At 41.0% G+C, this 22,766-nt stretch overlaps 1 protein-coding gene across 1 annotated transcript; it reads right to left on the bottom strand.

Annotated features, from left to right (window-relative positions):
• Window positions 1-9,763: 9,763 nt before the first annotated feature.
• Window positions 9,764-11,022, bottom strand: LOC117769069. Its single transcript, XM_034597663.1, has 2 exons — window positions 10,880-11,022; window positions 9,764-10,676 (listed from the first exon to the last, which is right to left on the bottom strand). The coding sequence occupies exons 1-2, from the start codon at window positions 10,902-10,904 to the stop codon at window positions 9,976-9,978; spliced, it is 726 nt and encodes a 241-aa protein (XP_034453554.1). The 5' UTR covers window positions 10,905-11,022; the 3' UTR covers window positions 9,764-9,975.
• Window positions 11,023-22,766: the final 11,744 nt, after the last annotated feature.

Genomic DNA, 22,766 nt, shown 5'->3' with positions numbered 1-22,766 from the left:
TTACTCTCCACACATCCACCAGATCTACTTTTTTTATGACCTCAGATAAAACCAGAGATGACTGAAAGTGTGGCTCCACCCCCGTCCTATCTAAATTAAAATCTGTGCAGCAGTTCCAGTCTCCACCCAACACAATACATTCCTCTTGGTCTATGCCACTTAGTGTTTCTTTTAAAATTTTAAAAACTCTTTCCCGCTCAGAGCCTTGATTGGGTGCATAGATATTAATAAAACTGAATTTAAAATCTTCTACTTCAGCTTTTACCATCAGGATTCTGCCTTGAATGATTTCTGAGTGAGAGATTATATTTACATTGGATGTGGTAGAAAATAAAATGGCAACTCCTGCACTTAGATTGAGGCTTATGGTGGGGTGGACAACATGTCCTCAGCCATGGGACAAATCTATCTCACTGAGACAGATGTTGTAGAAACACAACATCTAGTCTCTTCTGCTGATAAAACAGCTCTTTTCTTTGCATCTCTGCCCCCGTTTATATTTAAAGATGCTACCCTTTGACCCTGCATGAGAAGAGAGGAGAGAGAGAACAGCAAACAAAAAGAGTGAAACACCCAGTGATTTATGAACATATTTATTTAGATACTTTCATCTTCTTTAACATTTTCGTGTTTGATACCTTTAAACCTTTTCTTACCCCAGTGACTAATTTCTTTAGGCGGTAACGTTTCTTCTCATCCAATAAATTCAGCCCAAACACCTGTTGCAGTGTGGTAACAGACTGAATGAACTTTCCAATGTCTGGAAAATAATCTCTCACATTAACTGTTTTTCCAAATGTTTCATCCGGGAAAATGTTAATCTCCGCCAGAGAATACAAGTCAATGTTTTGAAAACAGTTCCAACAACTGACCCACTTTCACAGTCAGAGTCCATGTCCATGTCAGCATCATCATCATCACCATGACAACCAGCAGGCCTCTGTTCAGCAGGGCAGTTCTCAGCATCTTTATTCTGCCCAGTCCCGACCACAGAGCCACCGGGCACCGGGCCTCTAACACCCGCATCCCCGACCACAGAGCCACCGGGCACCAGCCCGCTAACACCTGCATCCCTGACCACAGAGCCACCAGCCCGCTAACACCTGCATCCCTGACCACAGAGCCACCGGGCACTGGGCCGCTAAGACCCGCAGCCCTGACAATAGAATCTTTAACACCCGTGACCACAACTATATTTTCAGTCTGCACTTTTCCTGCTGTGCTAACTTTAAACACCGGGCTGCAACCACCAGTAGACCCATCATTAGACCCGCCATCCCCGGCGGACTCTACAACAGAGCCACCGGCTGCAAAGACACCGGCCACCGAGGCGCCGACACCAGCGTACTCGACCACCGGGCCCCAGGCAGCACCTACAGCAGGCGCAGAGGCGCCTGACTCGCTGAGCTCCGGAGGAAAAGCCTCCTTTCCCCCGGCAGCCATAGCAGCCACATCGGGCCCCGCTGTGTGCTGTCTGTGGGGACAGGAGATCCGCTTGTGACCCACATCTCCACACTCAAAACACTTGATGTTCCCTGAGCTAGCATAGACCATATAGAACCCGTCCTCATGTTTGACCCGGAATGAAACATCCAGACTTTGGGTCGTAGAGTTCAGGAACATGAAAACCTGTCTCCGCAGAGATTGAACATGCTTCAGTTTTAAATCTTTACATCCCAGAGTCACTGGCCTGAAATCACTCGCCATCTTCCCGAAGCGCTTCAGCTCTTGCTCCAGCGCCTGGTTGGAGATAAACGGGGGGACCCCGGACACAGTGACCCGGTTGGAAGGCACCGCCAGCGGGGACACCTCGACGAGCTGATCCTCATATAATATATAAGTGCCAGTTCCAAGGTAAATTAATTATGGAGTTCTGACAAGTATTTTACTTGTCTGTACACTCTCAACACAATACATTGTACAGATGGGGATAAAGTTGATCATTTTGCAGTGACTAAAAATAATAACTATGGAGAGAGAGCTTCAGTCCTGCTGCTTTCTGATGCCCTTATCACACAACATGACTCCAGAAGGACACAAGAAAAAGGCCCAGTGATACAATTAACACAATCTCATTCTAGGACTGGTTTTAGGGGTTCGGACAACTTAAATTCCCCCATTCTTCTGTGCTAAACCAATGTCACAGTAGGAACACAGGAGGTGGATAATTAATACAATCCGACTAGTAGTTTACTCTGGATATTCACTTTGGAATGGGAAACCAGGTTTTACTGTCTCACTTGCTCTGTGGAACTTGATCACCCTCAGAATAACAATAAAAAAACTGCTGAGGTCTGCGAGTCGCAGGAACAAAACGATAATTTTAAAAGTATACAATATACAGCCACTGTATATGGCAGGTGAGGAAAGATAAACCTGATGTTGGTGTATTATGGGAGAAGTAAAATTACAAAGCATTTTTTCTTCACACAGTTACAAATGCTGACACCAAAATCCTTTTACTTCAGTACAACAGGGGGCTGACAAACTCCTGGGCCATGAGTGCTTTCATTTATTAGATTTAAGGGACATGTTAATAAGTGATTTCTACGCACTTTGTGTTGTACACTTACATTTGCAGTGAAATTATTTTATCACTCTTAAATGGAACCCACACTTTATATGCTGGCCTTGGACTGAAGAATTGCTTGACTAAATGAACTAAAGAAAGGTCCAGTTTTGACATCAAATCACAGAGGTGAATGATCATCTTGAGTCTCGGTTTAGTCTTGTTCAGTGTCATCCGAGAAAATGTTTGCTCACATTCAGTTTGTCAATGCAGAGCCATATACACTGACCATACTTTTGGCACTGTGCCACATCTGGGGACATCTGGACTTGCAGAACTCCGGTAGAACTCTGATGATCGGAGATGCAATTCTCGGATCTCATCACATTACATTTCAGTAAGCTGCATGTCCACGTGTGCCTCTTCCCAGTTGGTAATTTGTTATTTTTTTTAAAGAGTGATGGCCCAATGTAGCTCTGGGGGAAAGCTGCTAGGAAAAAATACTGAGGTGCATATGTTGCTAATCTCTGTGGGTACAGCAATTGGGATGAAGAAGGGGGGTGGGGGTGGCAAAGTAAAGGGGGAAGTGCATTATGGTCATTTTGCTAAAACAACTTATTCCCCCTTAATTTGACATTTACTTCTTCCACATTAACAGAGAAACATCTTTTTGTTTACATTTTCAAATGTCAGCCTTTGTGTTGCCTATTACACAACAGTTTCCATAAAGTTTCCAAAGCCTGACTCCCAATGCCTAAGTGCTCTTGATTGCTTAGTTAGTAGTTTTCCACCTTGGTAAGCATTTGCAACTCTCCTCCACGTGCCTCAACTGTACTGCACACAAACAAGTAAAGGCCAAGTCGACAGTCCTTAAGAAGAAAATGTATTTAGAATATTTTTCCCAAATCCCTGGGTTTGATTTTACTCATTATCTTCATAAAACTTCCATTCTGGCCCACTAGTCAGATATTCTGTATCAGCCAAGCATGGAGACCTTTAGTTCATTTCTCTTCTTTGATGACGGTATTTTTTCCCCCTGCACAGACCCTTTGATGGAGACTTCATCTAGGCGATTACAGGAACTGCAGCATAAGGGGCTTCAAATCATTCTCAGCTTTAGTGGTTGCCACTTAGCATTATTATAGCATGGTGATATAATGGTGACTTCTGGCATTTATCATTGTCTATATGACTCATTCCAGCTCTTACACTACTCTAAATACAATGTCCCACCCAAATTTCTAGTCTGCCCACCCAATTGGTCACCTTAATTCTGTGCCATTTGAATCTGACAATCACATTAATTTGTGTTAATTTGCCCTGTAAGAATTTCCTGATGTCTGAGTTGCTGGTTGGACATAGGGCTTAATTTGAATGATCATAATTTTAAAAAAGGACCGATCGATCATTTAATAAAACCTTTTCCCATGCGTGACCCCAATGTTTGAACACCATCATTTTAGCGAATGTCTCATCTCCTCTCCTGGAGCGAGGCAGAGTGCTCACTCTCCATTTTATTTATTGTTTGTTTGTGTGTTATATTTTTTAATCTAATTTAAATGTCAGACTGTATATTCTTAAGAATGAACAGTTCAGTGCTCTTTATAAGGATTATTATTGTTATGCTATAATATTATCATGTCAGTGGTATGAAATGGTTTTAAAGTAATGACAATAATATCGTTTATCAAAATAGTTTCTGGGACAACATATCTCCCAACAAAATTTGTTATCTACCTTAATATTTATAATAATGCACAAAGTTTCCGCAGAGAAATTGAGGCTGGTGTAAAGATGTAAAAAAAAAAAAAGGCTTGAATGACAGATAGCCAGGTAAACGGCAGGTGGAGTCGGCAGAGGTCAGGCTGGCTCAGAAGTGGCAGCCGATGAGCGCACCGAGGAATATAGGAACTCTGGAAATGCAGAGGCTGGTACAGCAGCGAGGCACACTGGAGAAATCTGAACACAAAGAAAAGAAAACAGGAAAGTAAAACTTGAGAGCTGAAACACTGCAAGGCTGTAAACTGGCAACAACAACAAAAATCTTGCAGGCAAAAGCATGAGTAGCACTACTGTCAGTACGGAATTATCTTGATCAGGCTTGTATGGCAAAGTGATGAGCTAGAGATTCACACACACACACACACACACACACACACACACACACACACACAGGAGGGGAAAGAGAGGAGGGAGAGAGAAGAAATCCAAACCCTCACACCAAGTGAGAGGTTTCCTTGCACAGTTTACACCTTTAGTTCTCTGAGAATTTCTTTCATATCCAGGCAAAATTGTTATTGTACAATGAAATATTTAAGTGATTCACAATTGAATCCAATATCGAATCGAAACCTTGTGAATTGGATTTGGGAAATCAGTGGCGATATCCAGCGCTAGTTGGACTATACGAGTACAAAAGACACTGTTCCCCGTTGTCATTCTGCATGCAGAGCATTTATAGACTAATCACATGTACTAAGATGTCAATTAACTTAAACATTGCTTCTAAACATACAAGTGCACTCGGAATTATGAAAAAAAAATTGCAAATGAGGAATAGGTTAAGATTATTAAGACTATCAGAGGTGTGAACAGCACTACTGAGTATTAGACTCAATTGGTTTCAGTCAGTGTGTACACCAACCTACTCATTGTTGTAACCACACATTTGACCTTGTACTATCATACGGTATCAACATTTTACATCTAATAGTACATATAATCCGATTCTATCAGACCATAATTTAATAACTTTCGATTTCTCATTATCAGACTACATGCCATTAATGAAAAATGACGTGAATTAAAACAAGAGTCAAGAAAATTCAAAAGGAAGTGGGGCTCCAACAACAACTCACCTAGCCTGGACAAATAGTGTTAATATAAGAAGGCCCTCCACAAAGCAGGAGCTGCCCACTACTCCACATTAATAGAGGAAAATGAAAACAACCCCAGGTTTCTCTTCAGCACTGTAGCCAGGCTGACAGAGAGTCACACCTCCACCGAACCCAGTATTCCTCGATCCCTAAATAGCAATATCTTTATGAACTTCTTTAATGATAAAATCCACCATCTCCTGCCCTCAGTTGACACTAATACCCTATCAAGCACAGAAATCTCAGGAACAGCTGAGAATCCTACCAATTATTTAGACAGCTTGTCTCTCTTCACCCTTGATCAGCTGACCAAAATAACCTCATCTTCTAAACCCACAACTTGTATCTTAGATCCCATTCCTACAAAGAAACCCCTTCTTAAAGAAACCACCCTGGACCCAGAGGTTTAACCCAACTACAGACCGATATTCAACCTCGCCTTCCTGTCAAAAATCCTTGAAAAGGTTGTAGCCAATCAGCTGTGTGAGTTTCTCCAGGAAAATAATATATATGAAGACTTTCAATCGGGGTTTAGAGCTAATCACAGCACGGAGACAGCCTTGGCAAAAGTCACAAATGACCTTCTAATAGCTTCAGATCAGGGATTTGTGTCTGTCCTCGTTCTGTTAGATCTTAGTGCAGCATTCAACACTACTGACCATCACATTTTATAACAGAGACTAGAACAGTAAATTAGCATTAAAGGAACCGCCCTAAACTGGTTTAAATCCTACCTTTCAGATTGATTCTAATTTGTGCAAATTAATGATGAGACATCCGTGTGCACCAAAGTTAACCACGGTGTTCCACAGGGCTCTGTGCTCGGCCCAATTTTATTCTCATTATATATGCTTCCATAAAGTAACATAAATCAGGACACACTCTGTAAATTTCCACTGCTATGCGGATGACACCCCGTTATACTTGTCAATAAAACCAAAAAAATAAATTCCAAGCATGTCTCAAGGACATAAAATGTCGTGGGCACCTGGTCGCCCGCAGGGACCCCGCGAGTCGGCCGCAAGGCATGCTCTAAATTAAGAAAAGAAGAAAAAAAAGAAAGAATTAAATTTGAAATAAAAAAATTCAAACCGCCATCTCACTCTATGCTGAGACAAGCTAGCAGGAGCAGCAACGATGGCGAGCTAGATGTGGTTTTTACCCCCGAAACTAAAGAAAACATGGCAGAAAAGCGAAAGAAAACATACTATTTTCATAATGATTGGGAGGAAGAGTTATTTTTTACGACAGTGAAAGAAAAATGTGTGTCTCATTTGCGGGGCAACTGTTGCGACGGCAAAGCGGCACAATGTGGAGAGACACTTCAGTACGTGTCACAAAAGCTTCCATGCTAACTACCCACCTGGCAGCGCACTACGGACAGAAAAAGCCCGTGACTTAAAGGCAGCTTTGTGCAAACGACAGTCTTTTTTCACGAGGCCGTTGCAAAATGACCTCCACCTCAAAACCCATCAGTCTGCTCCAAACCTTTGGTGCCTTGTGGACACAGAAAAGTACAAAGGTGTATGCACAGCAGCTATGAAAGTTGCCTGCCTTTTTGGTTCAACCTATCTCTGTGAATCAGCCTTTTCTAACATGAACTTCATCAAGAACAAACACAGAACACGCCTTACTGATGCACATCTACAAGACTCACTCAGAGTTGCAGTGTCAAATTATACACCAGATTACAGTACATTGGTGAACAGGATGCAATGCCAGGCTTCCCACTAACAGACATCTCCAGACAAAGAAAGAGATAACGTGTTTTCATTGAAATGACAACATTAAACTCAAATATTGCACAAAAATGTGAAAAATAATTTGTTCAAAAAGTGTAACAGATGTTATGATTTGTTCAAAATGCTACAGATTTGGTGATTAGTACTAATGTAATAGGATTCATTTAAAAATGTGAAAGAGTTGATTTTTTTTATCTTACATAACTGATAATTTGTATGAACATGGGACAGAGTTCATGATTTGTTCAAAAATGTTACAATGGTAGTGGTTAGTACAAACAAGACATGATTTGAAGATATGACAGTTAATGATTTCCTAAAATATTTTAGAAGTGATAATTTGCAAAAAAATATAACAGGTGTGATTTTGAACAAAATGCTACAAATGTGCTTATTCATACAAAACTGTCAAGAAAGATATTTACAAAAATATCAGAGATGTGATACCTCTGACTTTCAAATGTTGAAACAGATTAACAGAAATAAATGTTGCATGTTTTAATATATCTGTTTCCTACCATCATTGTTGTGGAAATCATTGTTAATAATTATTGTGAGGAATAATTAACATTGACGTGATCAGACAGTCTCTTCACATATATTATTATTATTATTAAAAGGTGATCTATGCAACTTTGTTATTCAGGAAGTTTGTATCAAACAAGTAGCCCTTCGTACTACTCAGTACCTTTTGAAGTAGCTCTCAGTTTCAAAAAGGTTGGTGACCCCTGCTCTACAGCTTGTCCAAAATGCTGCAGCACGTGCCCTGACAAGAACCAAGAAAAGAGACCACATTTCTCCAGTATTAGCTTCGCTACACTGGCTTCCGGTTAAATCTACAATAGAATTTAAAATTCTCCTCCTCACCTTCAAGGCCCTTAATAATATGGCACCATTATACCTCAAAGAGCTGTTAGTACCTTATCAACCCACTAGAGCACTGCGCTCTCAGAATTCAGGCTTACTTGTCGTCCCTAAAGTCTCTAAAAGTAGAGTAGGAGCCAGAGCTTTCAGCTATCAAGCTCCTCTCCTGTGGAATCATCTCCCACTTTCAGTTCGGGAGGCAGACACCATCTGTACGTTTAAGAGTAGGCTTAAAACCTTCCTTTACTATAAAGCGTATAGTTAGAGCCGGTCCAGGCTTGTCTTAGACCTGCTCTTAGTTATGCTGCTATAGGTCTAGAAGGTCGGGGGACACCTGACACACGGAGCTTCTCTTTCCAGCTTTTCCTTCCTCTTCTCCCTCCTGATCACATCAAAGAAATTAATGTCTCTGTGGAGGTGGGCTTGGTTCGGTCACTCAGCTGTGGGAGAGGGAATGTGCGGAGCTGGCTCAGCAACAGGTGAGTTGATAGGCACAGCTGCATTGAGTTGCCTAATCATCTCCTCCTTTAAAGGCAGCGGCTGGCTGGCTGTCTCTCTCCCTCTCTCTCTCTCTCTCTCTCTCTCTCTCTCTCTCACACACACTCACTCACTGACCTTCCATTATGCTACAAAGTGTTTATTATAATCAATGCTGCAAATACCCTTATCTTTCTGATGTTCTCCTTTACACTTCTATTGCACTTCTGTCCGTCCTGGGAGAGGGATCCCTCACATGTGGCTCTTTCTGAGGTTTCTACGTTCTTTTAATCCTGTTAAAAGTTATTACTTTCTTCTTTTTAGTTTTTAGTTTTTCCTTATTCTTGTTGAGGGTTAACCTCTTAACATTCCGGTGAAATTTGCCTAAAACGCCTGTCTAAGGCGTACCCAAAGTAAATTGAAAGCTGTTCTTGAACCATTTGAAGTACATGCATGGTTTTGGTCTCTTTTGAAAGGTAACACTCTGAATTCCCCCCCCCCCCCCCCAACAGCCAGAATGGCATTGAGTAATAGAAGTTGGAACACACTGAAGTAGAAGGTTTTTTATTTCCGCCTGAATGTTTTTGGTAAACAGATGCCTGCAGATGACTCTAGCTGGGACTTATGAGCTGGAAAACACTATGGGACCACAGCATGAAGCCTTACCTAGCCCAAGTTCAAATTTGATAACAATACCACAGAAAATGAATATTTTACAGATGTTTTCCTGAGGGCATGTCTAGGCGTTTTCCAAAAAAGGCCATTTGGAGACTCCAAAGGACCCTTGGTAACCATGGTCACATACCTAGGCTAAAAAGGCTACTTTTACACTCAAACTTATACTTGCATATAAAGGAGTCAAAACCGGTCATAGGGTTGAAAATGTATTCAAATATACATGTTACATGTTTTTGGCAACAGGCCAGTCATTGTAGCAGTCACGACCGGGGACGAAACACAAAGGCACATCGCAGGAGGAGCACTAGAGTGGTGTCTTTGCATGTCAATGCTTGCACTTCAGCCGACCAGCGATGCTGTGCCCAGTGATATGGACCGGCCGGTGATGTGCTCCGTGTAGAGCAAGAGATGGTACGGGTCTGGCTGTGGAGGGAGACCCCACCTCTGCCAGCTCCTCGGCGAGGGTCTCTCTGAAGGCCTTTTGGTTCATAGGTACCTCTCCTTTACCTCTTGCAAGTTCTTTTTGGAGGAGAAAGGCATTCACTATCCCGATGTCCATGAAATGATAGAAGAAAGTCTTGTACCACTTCATGGTCTTGTGGAGGACTTTGCAGAATCATAACTGAGCCCCTTGTCAGTATTTCCCTGTAACTTTCCCTCGTAGACAAAAAAGTCCCATGTATAACAGTTCCTGGAGTCCGCCAGAACTAAGAGTTTGTATCCCCAGCGAACAGGTTTGTTTTTCATGTACTGTTTTAGTCCAATGCGGGCTTTGGAGGCAACCATGCGCTCATCGATGGCAATTTCTTAGCTCGGGTGATAGTTCCTTTTACAGGCTTCCCTCATCTCCTCGTACAGTGGTTTGATTTTGCAGAATCGATCGAAGGCTGCTGTGCCTCTCCTCTGCTCGTTCCGCATCCGCCACCAAACTACTGAGGTGAAGTGCCCAGGAGATACTGAGGAACTTCTTATCAGTTATTACCCGTCTCGGGAACGGCAAGCTGTACAGTTTACTCTGTCGCCAGTAATCCCTAAATGCACAGCATTTTATAACACCCATGTAAAGAACCATGGACATGAATGAAAACATGTCCTGTAATGTCACATCAATCCACGGGTTGGTGGGTGTGGAGTAGTGAGTCGAGCCAAAGTCATTTACGTTTTGAATTATTGTCTGTAAAATGGAGTTAGTGAAAAACAGTTGAAAAAGCTGCAGGACTGTGTACGTCGCTGTACAGATGAGCTGGGGTCCTGGTGAACGGGTGGGTCTGAAGGTAGGCTGTGGTGGTGTTATGTCTTGAACATCATCATCATGCCATCTCTCTCCAGATGTGCTGGTTGACATACCGGCTCCCTCTCCTCCCCCGTCCTCTGCCTCTTGGTCTTCCCCTGCTGGCAGAACCTCTCTGAGGAGTTGGGGGATGGGGCTCCTCTCCTGAGGAACTGTCCTGCTGCTCCACTCTATGTGGCCGCTTGCTGGCTGGGCGAGAAGTATCCGGCTCCCAATCCTGATCTGAATCAGATGATTGCCTATTTTGTGAAAATAAAGAAATAACAGTCATTTACAAAACTAGATACAACTTTTATGCATTCTACACAAACACACACACACAGTGAAACAATGTGGCACACACACCTCCCCCACTTCAACAGTAACACCTACACACACACACATCAACACTAACACCAAAAGACACACAGTAATTTACAAGTTATATATTATAATAAAATACTTGTCAAGAGTAATGTCTCCTCCATCCAGGAACATGGCCTCTGCCTCAGAGTCAAACGACAGCTCGCTCTCTTCGTCTGATACTTCGTCCCCAGACTGGTCGCTTTCACGCCGAAGACAAAGTTCACGGGCTTCTTCGGTCGAGTAGTTCCTTTTCTACAAACGTTTCGCCATTGTATAGCTTCCAAAGTCGGAGAAACTCTCAAAAACAACTCTTTTGGGGCTTTTACGCACGGACGCACGAGAAACCGAAACCAGTTGTTCGCCTGTACGCAGTGACTTTCTTGGGGTCGCTTTATATTTGCACAGACAAGCAGCACATCTGCATGTTGGAAATTTCATTGGCTATACGAAATGCCAGTCATCAGAACAATCGGTTGCAATCGGCTCAGTATTTACACGACAGAAGAGAGGCAGGCACTGTCCTTCAACGAGGTCTCTCCTTGGCTATTGTAGGCTGTGGACAGGACATGCCCGCTCCTATTTGGTCAAGTGAGCTGTCAATCTAAAGTTCAGAGTGCAGCCTCCATTTTGATATCAAGATAAAGGCTGTGTTTACATGTTAACGGGAGTTACGAGGGAAAATACATCAAAGGTTACACATAGCTGCCGGCTAGTTTGAAATGACGCAACAGCAGTCTGTGGGTATTTATTGATGTAATAATGTGTTTTGGACTAAACATGTTACTGGATTGGATCGTCTGGACCTTTGGCAATGTATCAAGACCGTTTTTGTTGGAATGTTATCGATCTGTGGATTACGATGAGGCTTCTTAGGTGAGTGACCTCGATTTTGTTATTGTTTTTTTTTTGTTGGTGGTCTGACAGAGGCATTGCTTGTACCTGCTGTGGTGATCGTATCTTGAAATGGTTTGCATCAATCGAATCACAAGAATCTTAGCTTTCCAAAGATATGTCACATCAGTACCTTATCAGCAGTTGTGTAAATAACAAAGTTTGACGCTTCGGGCCGTCAGATCGCTAAGAGGTTAAAGTAAGACGATGTCACACCTTGTTAAAGACCTATGAGACAAATTGTGATTTGTTAATATGGGCCATAAAAACAAAATTTAATTGATACTCTTCTGGACAATTACACATATTGGCATTTTCATATTTCATGTTTTTAACTATTTGTGAACTCTACATTAGGCTCTGTACTTACAGTCATGGTACTCTCTTATTGAAAGAATTGTTAAAATTATTATTACACTACAGCTTGTTTGAATTTCCAATTGTGACTCGTTATTTAAATCTTGGGAAAATGTTCTACACTAAGTCCATTGTGTGAAAAGGTGTCCACCCCAAATTTCGAATTACGATTCCTCCCCCGCTGCCTGTGTGTATTCCTCTCCGTTCACTTTAGAATATAAACTATAGCATTACTTTGCCAGTTTCTTACAATGATGCCCCACTTATTACTGTGTGACAGATTCTCAGAGTCTGAGTATTCATTCTCTTTCTTCTGTCAGTCTCCTGCTCCCTTCAAATCAATACCAGAGCTTTAATTGAAGGAAAATCACACTGTTTTTGCTTCCTACCTTACCTTTATCTCTGTTTGTAAGGTCCTGTTGAAGAAAAGATGTACTAAAACTAATTTAGAATTCTGAAATAAACAGAGTAGAGATAACAATAACAGGCTTTGCAGTTTTTCTTCCACAGAAATCTGCATTCTGATGCACCTTTAGGAATTGGCTAACCCCGAACATGAATGCAATAGGAAAGAGCTGTTCTAATCAATACATGCTGAAAAGCTTTCTTTGTGTTTGGTTTACTTTAGCATCATCATTTCCATAACACTGAAGTGTGCATGTGCAAAATGTTAATGACAGGATATGGAATATGGAGAAAGTGGTCCGAGGGTAGCGCTAGTTAAGGGTTTAGAGGCCGTTTGCAAACTTCTGAATAAGGTTAGTTGCTTAGTGTAAAAGTTGCGATGCGTTCATGCCAAATGCGAAGCAAATTTTTGTGTCACACTACTAGTTTGTCCGCAGAATAATTTGTGTTTAGTCATGGTACCAGCACGAGTTATGTGAGTAAACACAAGCCACAAATATTCTCCTCCGGGAAAAGAGGAGAGGAGGACATCTGGCTGACTACAATTGATGCATTATACCTGTGTGGAAACACGGGAGAAGTGAGTCTATAATCTTCTCCAGGTGCTGTGTCGTGATGAATTCTTGGTGCTACCTGAGGCCAGTTTGATCACCTGCTAGCTTGGATCGATGCCAAGAATTTCTCCGTTGAGAACTCCATGTTGATTGTTTTTAGTGACATTGCATCGCACCCATTTTTTGCTAAAGTAAATATATTTGCATTATGCACAAAAGCGAGATCAGAGCCTGACATTTCCTACATGACCAATCACAACAGATTAGGCTAGCTGGCCAATCAGAGTAGACAACCAAGTGTTTCAGACTGAGGCTGAAAAGAGAGGCTGCAGCAATGGACAGTATGAGAAAAGTGGGTTATTACTCCAAGTTTTACTTGCTCTAATGTTCAGAAAACACATCAAACTAAAATTATGAACCAGAATATGAGAATTATGCCCCCTCCACACGTTTGTTGTATTATGTTTTTACTAACATTTGTAAAAATGCTCAAGAAACCCGAAAACTGTCAAATGGGCTTACATAAACTTCTCCATTTGGAGAAGTGATGTCCAGTTAACTGAGTATTAATTAGTATTCTGTACATAATGTTGTTACTGTTGGAAGTTGCTCTTTTTTTACATTGGTTTTGAGTTTACATTCAAATATATTTTTACATTTTAAACAGAACTTGTGATTCCATTCTCCATTCTTATCTGGATATTAACACTTCCATTAGCAGGTGGATACCATTGCAAATGAAGAAACAACAAGATCACATCATGAAAAATGCTTCAGTCAAACGTCAAACAGTTGACAACCATGTGGAAATGATAGGATTTCTGTTTGTTGCATATATTAAGATAAGGAAGGTCAGTCTCATCGCTCCAGACAGATCTAACGATTTAGTTTCCTCAGATGAAACTTGACTGACATATAAGTCATGCTTCATGTACATATTTTTCTCCTGCACTGTGACTTTTTGTGATATCCAGACTTTGAGGATTGTAGGATATTTTCTTCTTTCATGTTGTTGACATACTTGAGCCAAAGGTTTTTACAGAAGGGATGATACATTTTTCATCATTCCATAATCCAGAAAACGGTGTCAACGGCCATAAAAAATTGTTTAATAAATATTTTCTTCAGAAATAAAATGATATATAAATCATGGTTTGAATGACATATGAACAAACACCTTTCGAACATTGAGAGAATAGTGAGAATACAGCCGGGAAGTTTAGTTTATGTGAGGTTGACTAAAGCGAAGATTGGTGGCTAAGAGTTTGAGAGAAATCGAATTCTAAAGATGTGTATTGTAGAATTTCATAAATTTTTACTGTAAACCATTACTTACACATAAAATATTTAATGAAATGCATTTATGACTCAACTGAACACAGCCACACACACCGTCACCTACAGAATTTCCATCCTAGTTTGTTGTCCAGTAATGTCAGTGCTTACATAACATAACTTGTCACCCATGCCTGTTCACAGCCTAGTTGCCCATGGCTGCTGAAGATGTGCAACATTAAGAGTGAAGTGCTGACAGAGCTGCTTTATCTCTACCTTCCCACAATCCCACCACTGTTTTACAAACATAAAAGAGATGTGTTAAAATGTCAGTATGCGTGTTTAGACCTCAAGTTAGTGATAAAAACGTTGCAAATAACCAGAGCGTGATAAGTAAAACCAACAGGCAAAATGCTGCACTTTTAAAAAATGTTTAAATGGTGTTTAAACAATGAAACTATGATAATCCAGCCAGGGAAATTAAATTCCCTCTAAAGTGAGCCCACGTATATTGTCTCTTATCACCATTCATTTACTTTTTTCTTTAGTCTGTACACTTCCTGGCAGTGGCAGATTTAGCAATATGGCAAACACAGGAATGGGGCCCTCTGCATCCGTTGTTCTCCACCTTTTTTAATACTTAATTATCTAAGAAAGCCCTACTTGTAACTTCTTCCAAACCCAACAAAACATATTAACAGTTTAACAAATGCACACACAGTAAAATCTTATTTACAGTGTGATCTCTGTACAATAAGAATGTACCGTATTGTCAATTCACATGGAAGATCTGTCATCTATTACCTTGGTTTTCAGCAGGATATCTGATTGGTGTTAAAGTTAAAGTTGGGTAGACAATGATCACAAATTTGCATTAGAATGCAAGCTTTTGGTGAATTAAGGCTAAATCTACAGATACAAACAGGTGTTTTAAAAATGAACACCTGAATTTGTATTTTGTATGTTTTCTTTCAATTAGTCAGACAGACGACACATTATGGAAGCTGAATAACCAAAACTTAAACCATTGCCTGGAAAAAAACATGTTTTGACTGTTGTTGGGTTGGCTTAAGATACAAACTATTGATAATCTTTCATCAATTAAATCATTAATCCAGAGTGTGTGTGTGTGTGTGTGTGTGTGTGTGTGTGTGTGTGTGTGTGTGTGTGTGTGTGTGTGTGTGTGTGTGTGTGTGTGTGTGTGTGTGTGTGTGTAAGGAAGAAAGGAAAAAGAGATAATAACCTGATGAGGGTTTGCCCACTGTCACATATTGTTGGTGCGATATCACAATCCCACGTGAGAATCCTAGACGTGTGCAGAGTATGTGCATGCGTGTATGTTTAGGCAGCCATTAGCTGCTCACCTCTCTATTAGCACGAGGGCAGGAAGCGGAGGATGATCGACAGCTCTGGACGAGGAAATGCGGAGGCTGTCTTGACAGACTGTCAAATGAGATTAGAATTCATTGTAGCTTGAGGTGTAAATATTTTCTTTAGTTCACTTTCAAAATAATGACAATGCCTGGTTCAGCTCATGGGAATAGCGCAACAAGTGGTTGCCATGGAAACCTGAGCAGTGTTATTCCTGACGTCTGCATACAATATAAACCCTTGGCTAAGAACAATAAATTAAGAAATTTTATACAGTGCCTATGGCCAGGACTTGACAATCATCATGTTTCACACCTTCTCACCAGGGAGTTTCCTTGTGCATGAGGGCACCAGGGACTGCAGCTGATATGAACATATAAAAAGCTAAAACACTAAGTGGGGCTGCTGCTGAGAGGAAAACTTCCACCTGCTAATGAAGAGATGCAACAGATTTGTACAACTCCTGGTGTCTGTTAGGTGACAGGAATCTGTAATTTAGATCAGTGGTTCCCAAAGTGGGGGTCCCGACCCCCCGGGGGGTCGCGAGATGCCGTCCAAAAAACAAATACAATTTTCAAATAATTTAAAATGGAATATTTAAACCATTATTGTATAAATATATACATAAATATGAGTTGAAATTAGAATAAAACCATGCAAATAAAAACATTTCCATCAGTTTTTTCCTTTTTCTTTGTTGACCCATGAGGTTATTACGACACGGATTAGCGGAAGAATCGAGAGTTGCAAGGCCAAAAGAAAATCCTTACTAAACAAACAGACAATCCCAGCCAAAGCTCAAAGGGCATTATATGAGGTGGCATATTTAATTGCACATTAATTAAACCCGCTGCAGTAGCTATAAATCGGGCCATGCATGGGGATAAATTAGCCGGTGATCTGGAATCAGTGCCGCTGTCTAACGGGACTATTGCCCGGCACATCACCGACATGGCCCAGGACATAAAGTGCCAGCTGGTTGATAGAGTTAAGAAAGGGAAATATGCTTTACAGTTAGAGGAATCCACAGGTATATCAAACTCTGCCCAACTGCTTGTTTTCATCAGATACAGTTTTGACGGAAAACTTAATGCTGATTTGCTCCCCGCTGGAGGGGACGTGCACAGGTGAGGACATTTTTACAAAACTAAAAGAAGAGGGACTATCTTGAGAAAATTATATTGGTGTGTGTACGGACGGGGCTGGAGCGATGCTGGGGGAAAAGAAAGGACTGAAAGCGAGAGAAGTGGTGCCGCATGTAAATTCCACACACTGTGTTATTAACAGAGAATCTCTCGCTGACCACCTCACTGACCCTGACTGGTTAACAAGACTGGCGTTCTTGTGCGGAAAGACTTTCTCATCACTGACATACATAAAAAGAAAATACAGATCGCAAGCTAAACATGGAGAATGATCTCCGAGTGGCCGTCTCCAAAATAAAGCCCAGAATGGACTTGCTCTGCTCCATGCATATTGCCCACCCATCTAATTAGGGAGTTTAAGAAATGAAAGTAATGTTTAGGCTAAAATGAATAACCCTTAAGTTGAATTCAGAAGCACACAGACAAACACATACCTCACCTGCGCACTTGTTTATACTTGTATGTTCACTCAGCCCTGCTGTTTATACAGGGAGTTTCCCTGTATTCTGGTTATATTCTATTTCTTAAATTGCTATAAAATAATATCATGGCTGTAAGGCTGTTGTTCTTTTGTGTTGTATTAATGCCCATGTTGCTGAAAGGTCTGGGAAGCCCTGGTTTAGATAGCTGCGAACCAAAGCTTGATCGAGAAAAAAAAACACTAAACACCGACCCATCTTACATTGTATATATCATCTCCTTTTTAAGAATAATGTCATCATCATACAGTCTGCAACTAGCTGATACTATTTGAGGAGCTTTTAATAATTATAATTTTACTATTTTGTGTAGCAACTTATCAAAAAAGGGTAAAAAAAGATCACATATCTTTGGACCAGGCTTTGAGTTTGTTCAGTCCAATTCTTTGCTAAACAATCAGAGAAAAGGGACAGACAGAGCATTTTTTTTCTCCTCACAGCACAAAGGTTTCGAAATGTAAAATGTTCAGCAGAGGAAGTGACCTAGGTAAACTTGGTCAGCCTTTGTTTCAGCTTCATTCTAAGTCAGACTTTGGATGGAAATATTTTTTTAATACGAGGACGTGATGCTCCGTGCAATGATCCATTCTCCGGAAAATATGAGAAAAGTCCTAACCCTAATGAAAGCACAGAGAAGCTCACTTGTTTATCTATTTAAATTACACTTTTGAGTCTTTAGAAACAAAAGCCACCTGAGTCGTGCATAAAAATAGTCCCTGATTTTAGTCACTGTAAATTATTACTTAAGAGTTTTAAATTTCTCTATAACATTAAAAGTACAGCAGCCACTGGTTCTATGAGAACAGATAACACTATGTAAAATATCATAATCATGGACCATAGAACGTGGTGGCGGATCATGGATTGTGATCGTGTTGGGAGCCGATGGTGGATCCTGATGGTGTTGGTTGATCATGATGATGGATTGTGGATCATGGTAGCATCTGATTGTGGTGGTGGATCCTGATCGTGGTGGCAGCTGATCGTGGACTATGATAACAACAAGACTGCTTCACATACAATATGCCTATGTGGTAGTGTGATGTGATCAGCTTTGGCTGCAGGAGGGAGAGATTGGGGATGTGGCTCGGAGAACGGTGCCAGGGAGGGAGTTTGATTGTACACAGGTGTTCTGTGTTGGCAAATCACTCTCTCCCCTTCATCAGCAGTAGCGTGCTGTGACTGAGGGACCCATCACAGCGGGAACAGTGTGGGTGTGTTCGTGTGCACGCATGAAATAGTCTGCAAAGGCCGAATAAAAATCACATGCTAACCTTCCCTTAAGTCTGGTGCTTCATTGACGAGGAACCCATGGTATACAGTTGCGTACTGTTACCTTGGCGCCCAACGGCAACTCATCTTGAACGAGTAGCAGAACGAACAACCAGCACAGCCTGCGCTTGCCCTTGGACAGATGCTGGGGCAGGTCCGGGAAATGGTTTTCCAGGCGACTCATTACAACCCAATGGCTGGTCACCTCGGGTATAAAAACACGAAGCCGGATGAAAACGTCTTTCTACACTCTGTGCGGGTTGTACCAATTTGTCACACTTCCGTTCAAATTGTTCAGTGCCCCCACCACTTTTCAGCACCTAATGGACCGAGTGCTGCGTCCGCATGCTGCCCCCTACCTGTATGATGTCATCATCCACAGTGACACCTGGGCAGAGAATGTGCAGTGGGTGGCCAAGCGGCTGGAGTCATTTAGGCAGGCTGGGCTTACGGCCAACCTGAAGAAGTGTGCAGTTGGACGGAGGGAGGTACGGTATCTGGGGTACCACTTGGGCGGCAGGCAGGTGCGTCCTCAGGTGGATAAAACCGCAGCTATTGCAGCCTTTTCATTTAGTTTATCCCCGCTTTTGCTGACGTGAACAGCCCACTGACCAATCTAACCCGAAAAGGTGCCTCAGATCCGGTCCAGTGGATCAGTGCCAGCAGGCAGTTGAGGGGGTGAAACAGGTCCTGGTGTGGTTAGGTGTGGGGAACCACTTCTCCACACACCTAACTTTTATCTTGCAGAGTGACACGTTGAACAGAGGGCTGGGGGCTGTTTTGTCCCAACAGGTACAAGGTGTCGACCTCCCGGTACTGTACATCAGCTGGATATTGTGCGGATCACATGTTGGTATTTGGCTCTACAACCCTTTAAATTCAAGGTGATCCATAGGCTGGGGGCACAGATGGGTATGGCTGAGACCTCGTCTTTCAAATCACCTGCAATAACTTTTTGACCAATTCAAGTTTGGTTTCCGCCTCCTACATAGTGAAGAAACGGCCTTGGTAAAAATCACCAATGAACTTCTCATGGCAGCTGATTATTAACCATTCTCATAATATTCTCTTTGACAGACTAGCCTCGAATGGCATCACCAACACACCTTAGGATTGGTTTAATCATATCTCTCTGGCCCCACTCAGCTCATCCAACTTGAATCTTTCAAATCCCAGCCATATCCAGTACACTGTAAAACCTAACAGTACATCTTAATAAATTAAGTAAGAAAAACCTCATTCTCAAAAAGTTGAGGCCACTCGTTATCAATAATTTTACGTAACTCAGAAGTAAATTATTGAAGTAATAACTTAGTCATTTTGAGTGGACTTACATTTTTGGATCGTTTTAAATACTGGTGACATAATTCCATTTGTTTCATTGACTCATTTCCTTTAAGTTGATTTTATACTATAACAAAAAAAAGCAATTTCCACGGGCTGCTATTTTCCTATGGCTTAGAATTTAAAATTGTATTTTTGTTTCACTTTATAAATCATCATATTGTGGATAAGTATGCATCCAGATAGTCTAGTAAGTATGGATTGTTGATTACATTAATTATATACAAGCAAGTATTTTTAACAACTTGATTGACAGAAAATGAATTACCAACTAATATGATACTTGATTAATTGTGTAGCATATGTACATTTGCAAGTATTAATGACATTTGTTTTATATATTCAGCTTTTCAACTGAGAATATATGGTTTTATTTCCCCTGTCTAATAAATCATTAAATATTTTTAAAAGTATTGAAGGAGGGGACGATTATATCAGTGTGGGGTCAACTTATGTCTGTGATTTTTAAAAGATTTTTCAGCCCAAATAATTTTTGTACTTTTATTGTATAGTCCGGACCACATTTCCTGCGTGTGACACCTGCGGATTCCTAGTATTTCCTCGAATGAAAGCACGGCTATATACGCTAGTATACGTCAAAACTCTACGGTATTAGTCTGTACAGCTTCCGGTCCTGCAATAACAATTAAACCTTGTTAAAAGAAAGGAATGGATTCAGTCAACAGAAACAAGAGTGCTTTTACTTTGAAACGGCCACAGGAAGAAGCAGCTCAGCGCCTTAACCTGATGACCTAGCACCGAGGTGAAAAGCGGATCTATGGCACATTTACACCACTAACACAGCCAGTGAGGCCCGGGAGAAAAAATAGCGTTTACTGACTTAATCAACTTTCTAAGTCGGTCTGCTCACAACCGGTAACCTGTCATTCACCTGCTGTTGCACACGATACTGAGGGCTACCGACTTAAAGCATTGAAAGAGAGAATGGCGGTGGAAACATGTTAGCTTGGCATGGTGCTTTCAGAGAGACCAAATTCAAAGTTACTGCCGAGACGTCGAGTTCTATTGCCTTAATGTCAGTTGTTTTAAGGAGAGCAAACCATGTGGTAATGTATATTGTGTGGGTTTTCTAGTGCCCTACAAATACAGTTATTGAGACATTACATTACGATCATGGCCACTATTCCACAATTCCACCTTTACCATGCCTGTATACCCATAGAGATTGTGTCTGTCCACCGTCCCATTACATTATTTAAATCAAACAATAGAGGGAGAATTCCACACAAAAATCTAATACAAATTAACACAACCTCTGCAACAACTCAGGAAACAAAGACTTTTAAATGTGGTCTGTTAAACATAAGATCATTATCATCAAAGGCTATTTTAGTTAATGAACTAGTCTCAGATCATAAAATAGATTTATTGTCCCTCACTGAGACGTGGCTGCATCCTGATGAGTATGTCAGTCTAAATGAATCTACTCCCCCCAGTCATGTAAATTCACACGTTCCCAGAGAATTTGGTCGAGGAGGTGGAGTTGCTGCTATTTTTAACTCCAGTCTATTAATTAATCCTTAAACTAAACTACAACTCATTTGAAAGTCTTGTTCTTAGTCTTCCACACCCATCCAAGAAACACCAACAGCCAATCATATTTGCTGTAGTTTACCGTGCCCCTGGGGCTTATACTGAATTTTTAACAATTCCCTGAGTTTTTATCAAACCTAGTCCTAAAGACCGATAAAATTATTATTGTTGGTGACTTTAATATTCATGTTGACAATAATAAAGATAGCCTTAGCGTAGCATTTATTTCGATATTACACTCAATTGGTTTCAGTCAGTGTGTACACCAACCTACTCATTGTTGTAACCACACACTTGACCTTATATTATCATATGGTGTCAAAATTGAACGGTACTTCCGCGCAATCCAATTCTATCAGACCATAATTTAATAACCTTCGATTTTTCACTATCAGAATATATGCCACTAATAATATACTCATTTTCTAGATGTCTACCTGATAGTGCTGTAGCTAAATTTAAGGAAATAATTCCAATTACATTTAAACCCGTATTATCCGTCGATATAAACAACAAATTCATTAACAACCCTAGCTCCACTGAGATTGACCATCTCGTCGATAGCTCTGTAGACTCATTACGATTAACATTAGACTCAATAGCGCCTCTAAAAAAGAAGCATGTAAAACATAGTAAATTAGCTCCGTGGTATAATTCCAAGACACGAGTTAAAACAAGTATCAAGAAAACTAGAAAGGAAGTGGCGCTCCAGCAACCGTGTTGAATATCTCCTAGACTGGAAGAATAGTGTTAAAGCATATAAGAAGGCCCTCCACAAAGCAAGAGCTGCCTACTACTCGAAACTAATAGAAGAGAATAAAAACAACCCCAGGTTTCTCTTCAGCACTGTAGCCAGGCTGACAGAGAGTCACACCTCCACCGAACCCAGTATTCCTCGATCCCTAAATAGCAATATCTTTATGAATTTCTTTAATGATAAAATTCTAACTATTAGAAATCAAATCAAACATCTCCTGCCCTCAATTGGCACTAATACCCCATCAAGAACAGAAAACTCAGAAACGGCTGAGAATCCTACCAATTATTTAGACAGCTTCTCTCTGATCACCCTTGATCAGCTGACCAAATTAATCTCATGTTCTAAACCAACAACTTGTATCTCAGACCCCATTCCTACAAAATTACTTAAAGAAATTCTGCCCCTAATTGATAGTTCATTACTGAACACAATACATCTGTCATTATCATCAGGATATGTACCACAGTCTTTTAAAATAGCTGTAATCAAACCCCTTCTCAAAAAACCCACCCTAGACCCAGAGGTTTTAGCCAATTACCGACCGATATCCAACCTCCTCTTCCTGTCTAAAATCCTT

This window comes from Hippoglossus hippoglossus, chromosome 10, assembly GCF_009819705.1.
Source record: "Hippoglossus hippoglossus isolate fHipHip1 chromosome 10, fHipHip1.pri, whole genome shotgun sequence".
NCBI classification, from domain to species: Eukaryota; Metazoa; Chordata; class Actinopteri; order Pleuronectiformes; family Pleuronectidae; genus Hippoglossus; species Hippoglossus hippoglossus.
The sequence above is the reverse complement of the archived record's forward strand: the minus strand, read 5'-3'. Positions and strand labels throughout refer to the sequence as shown.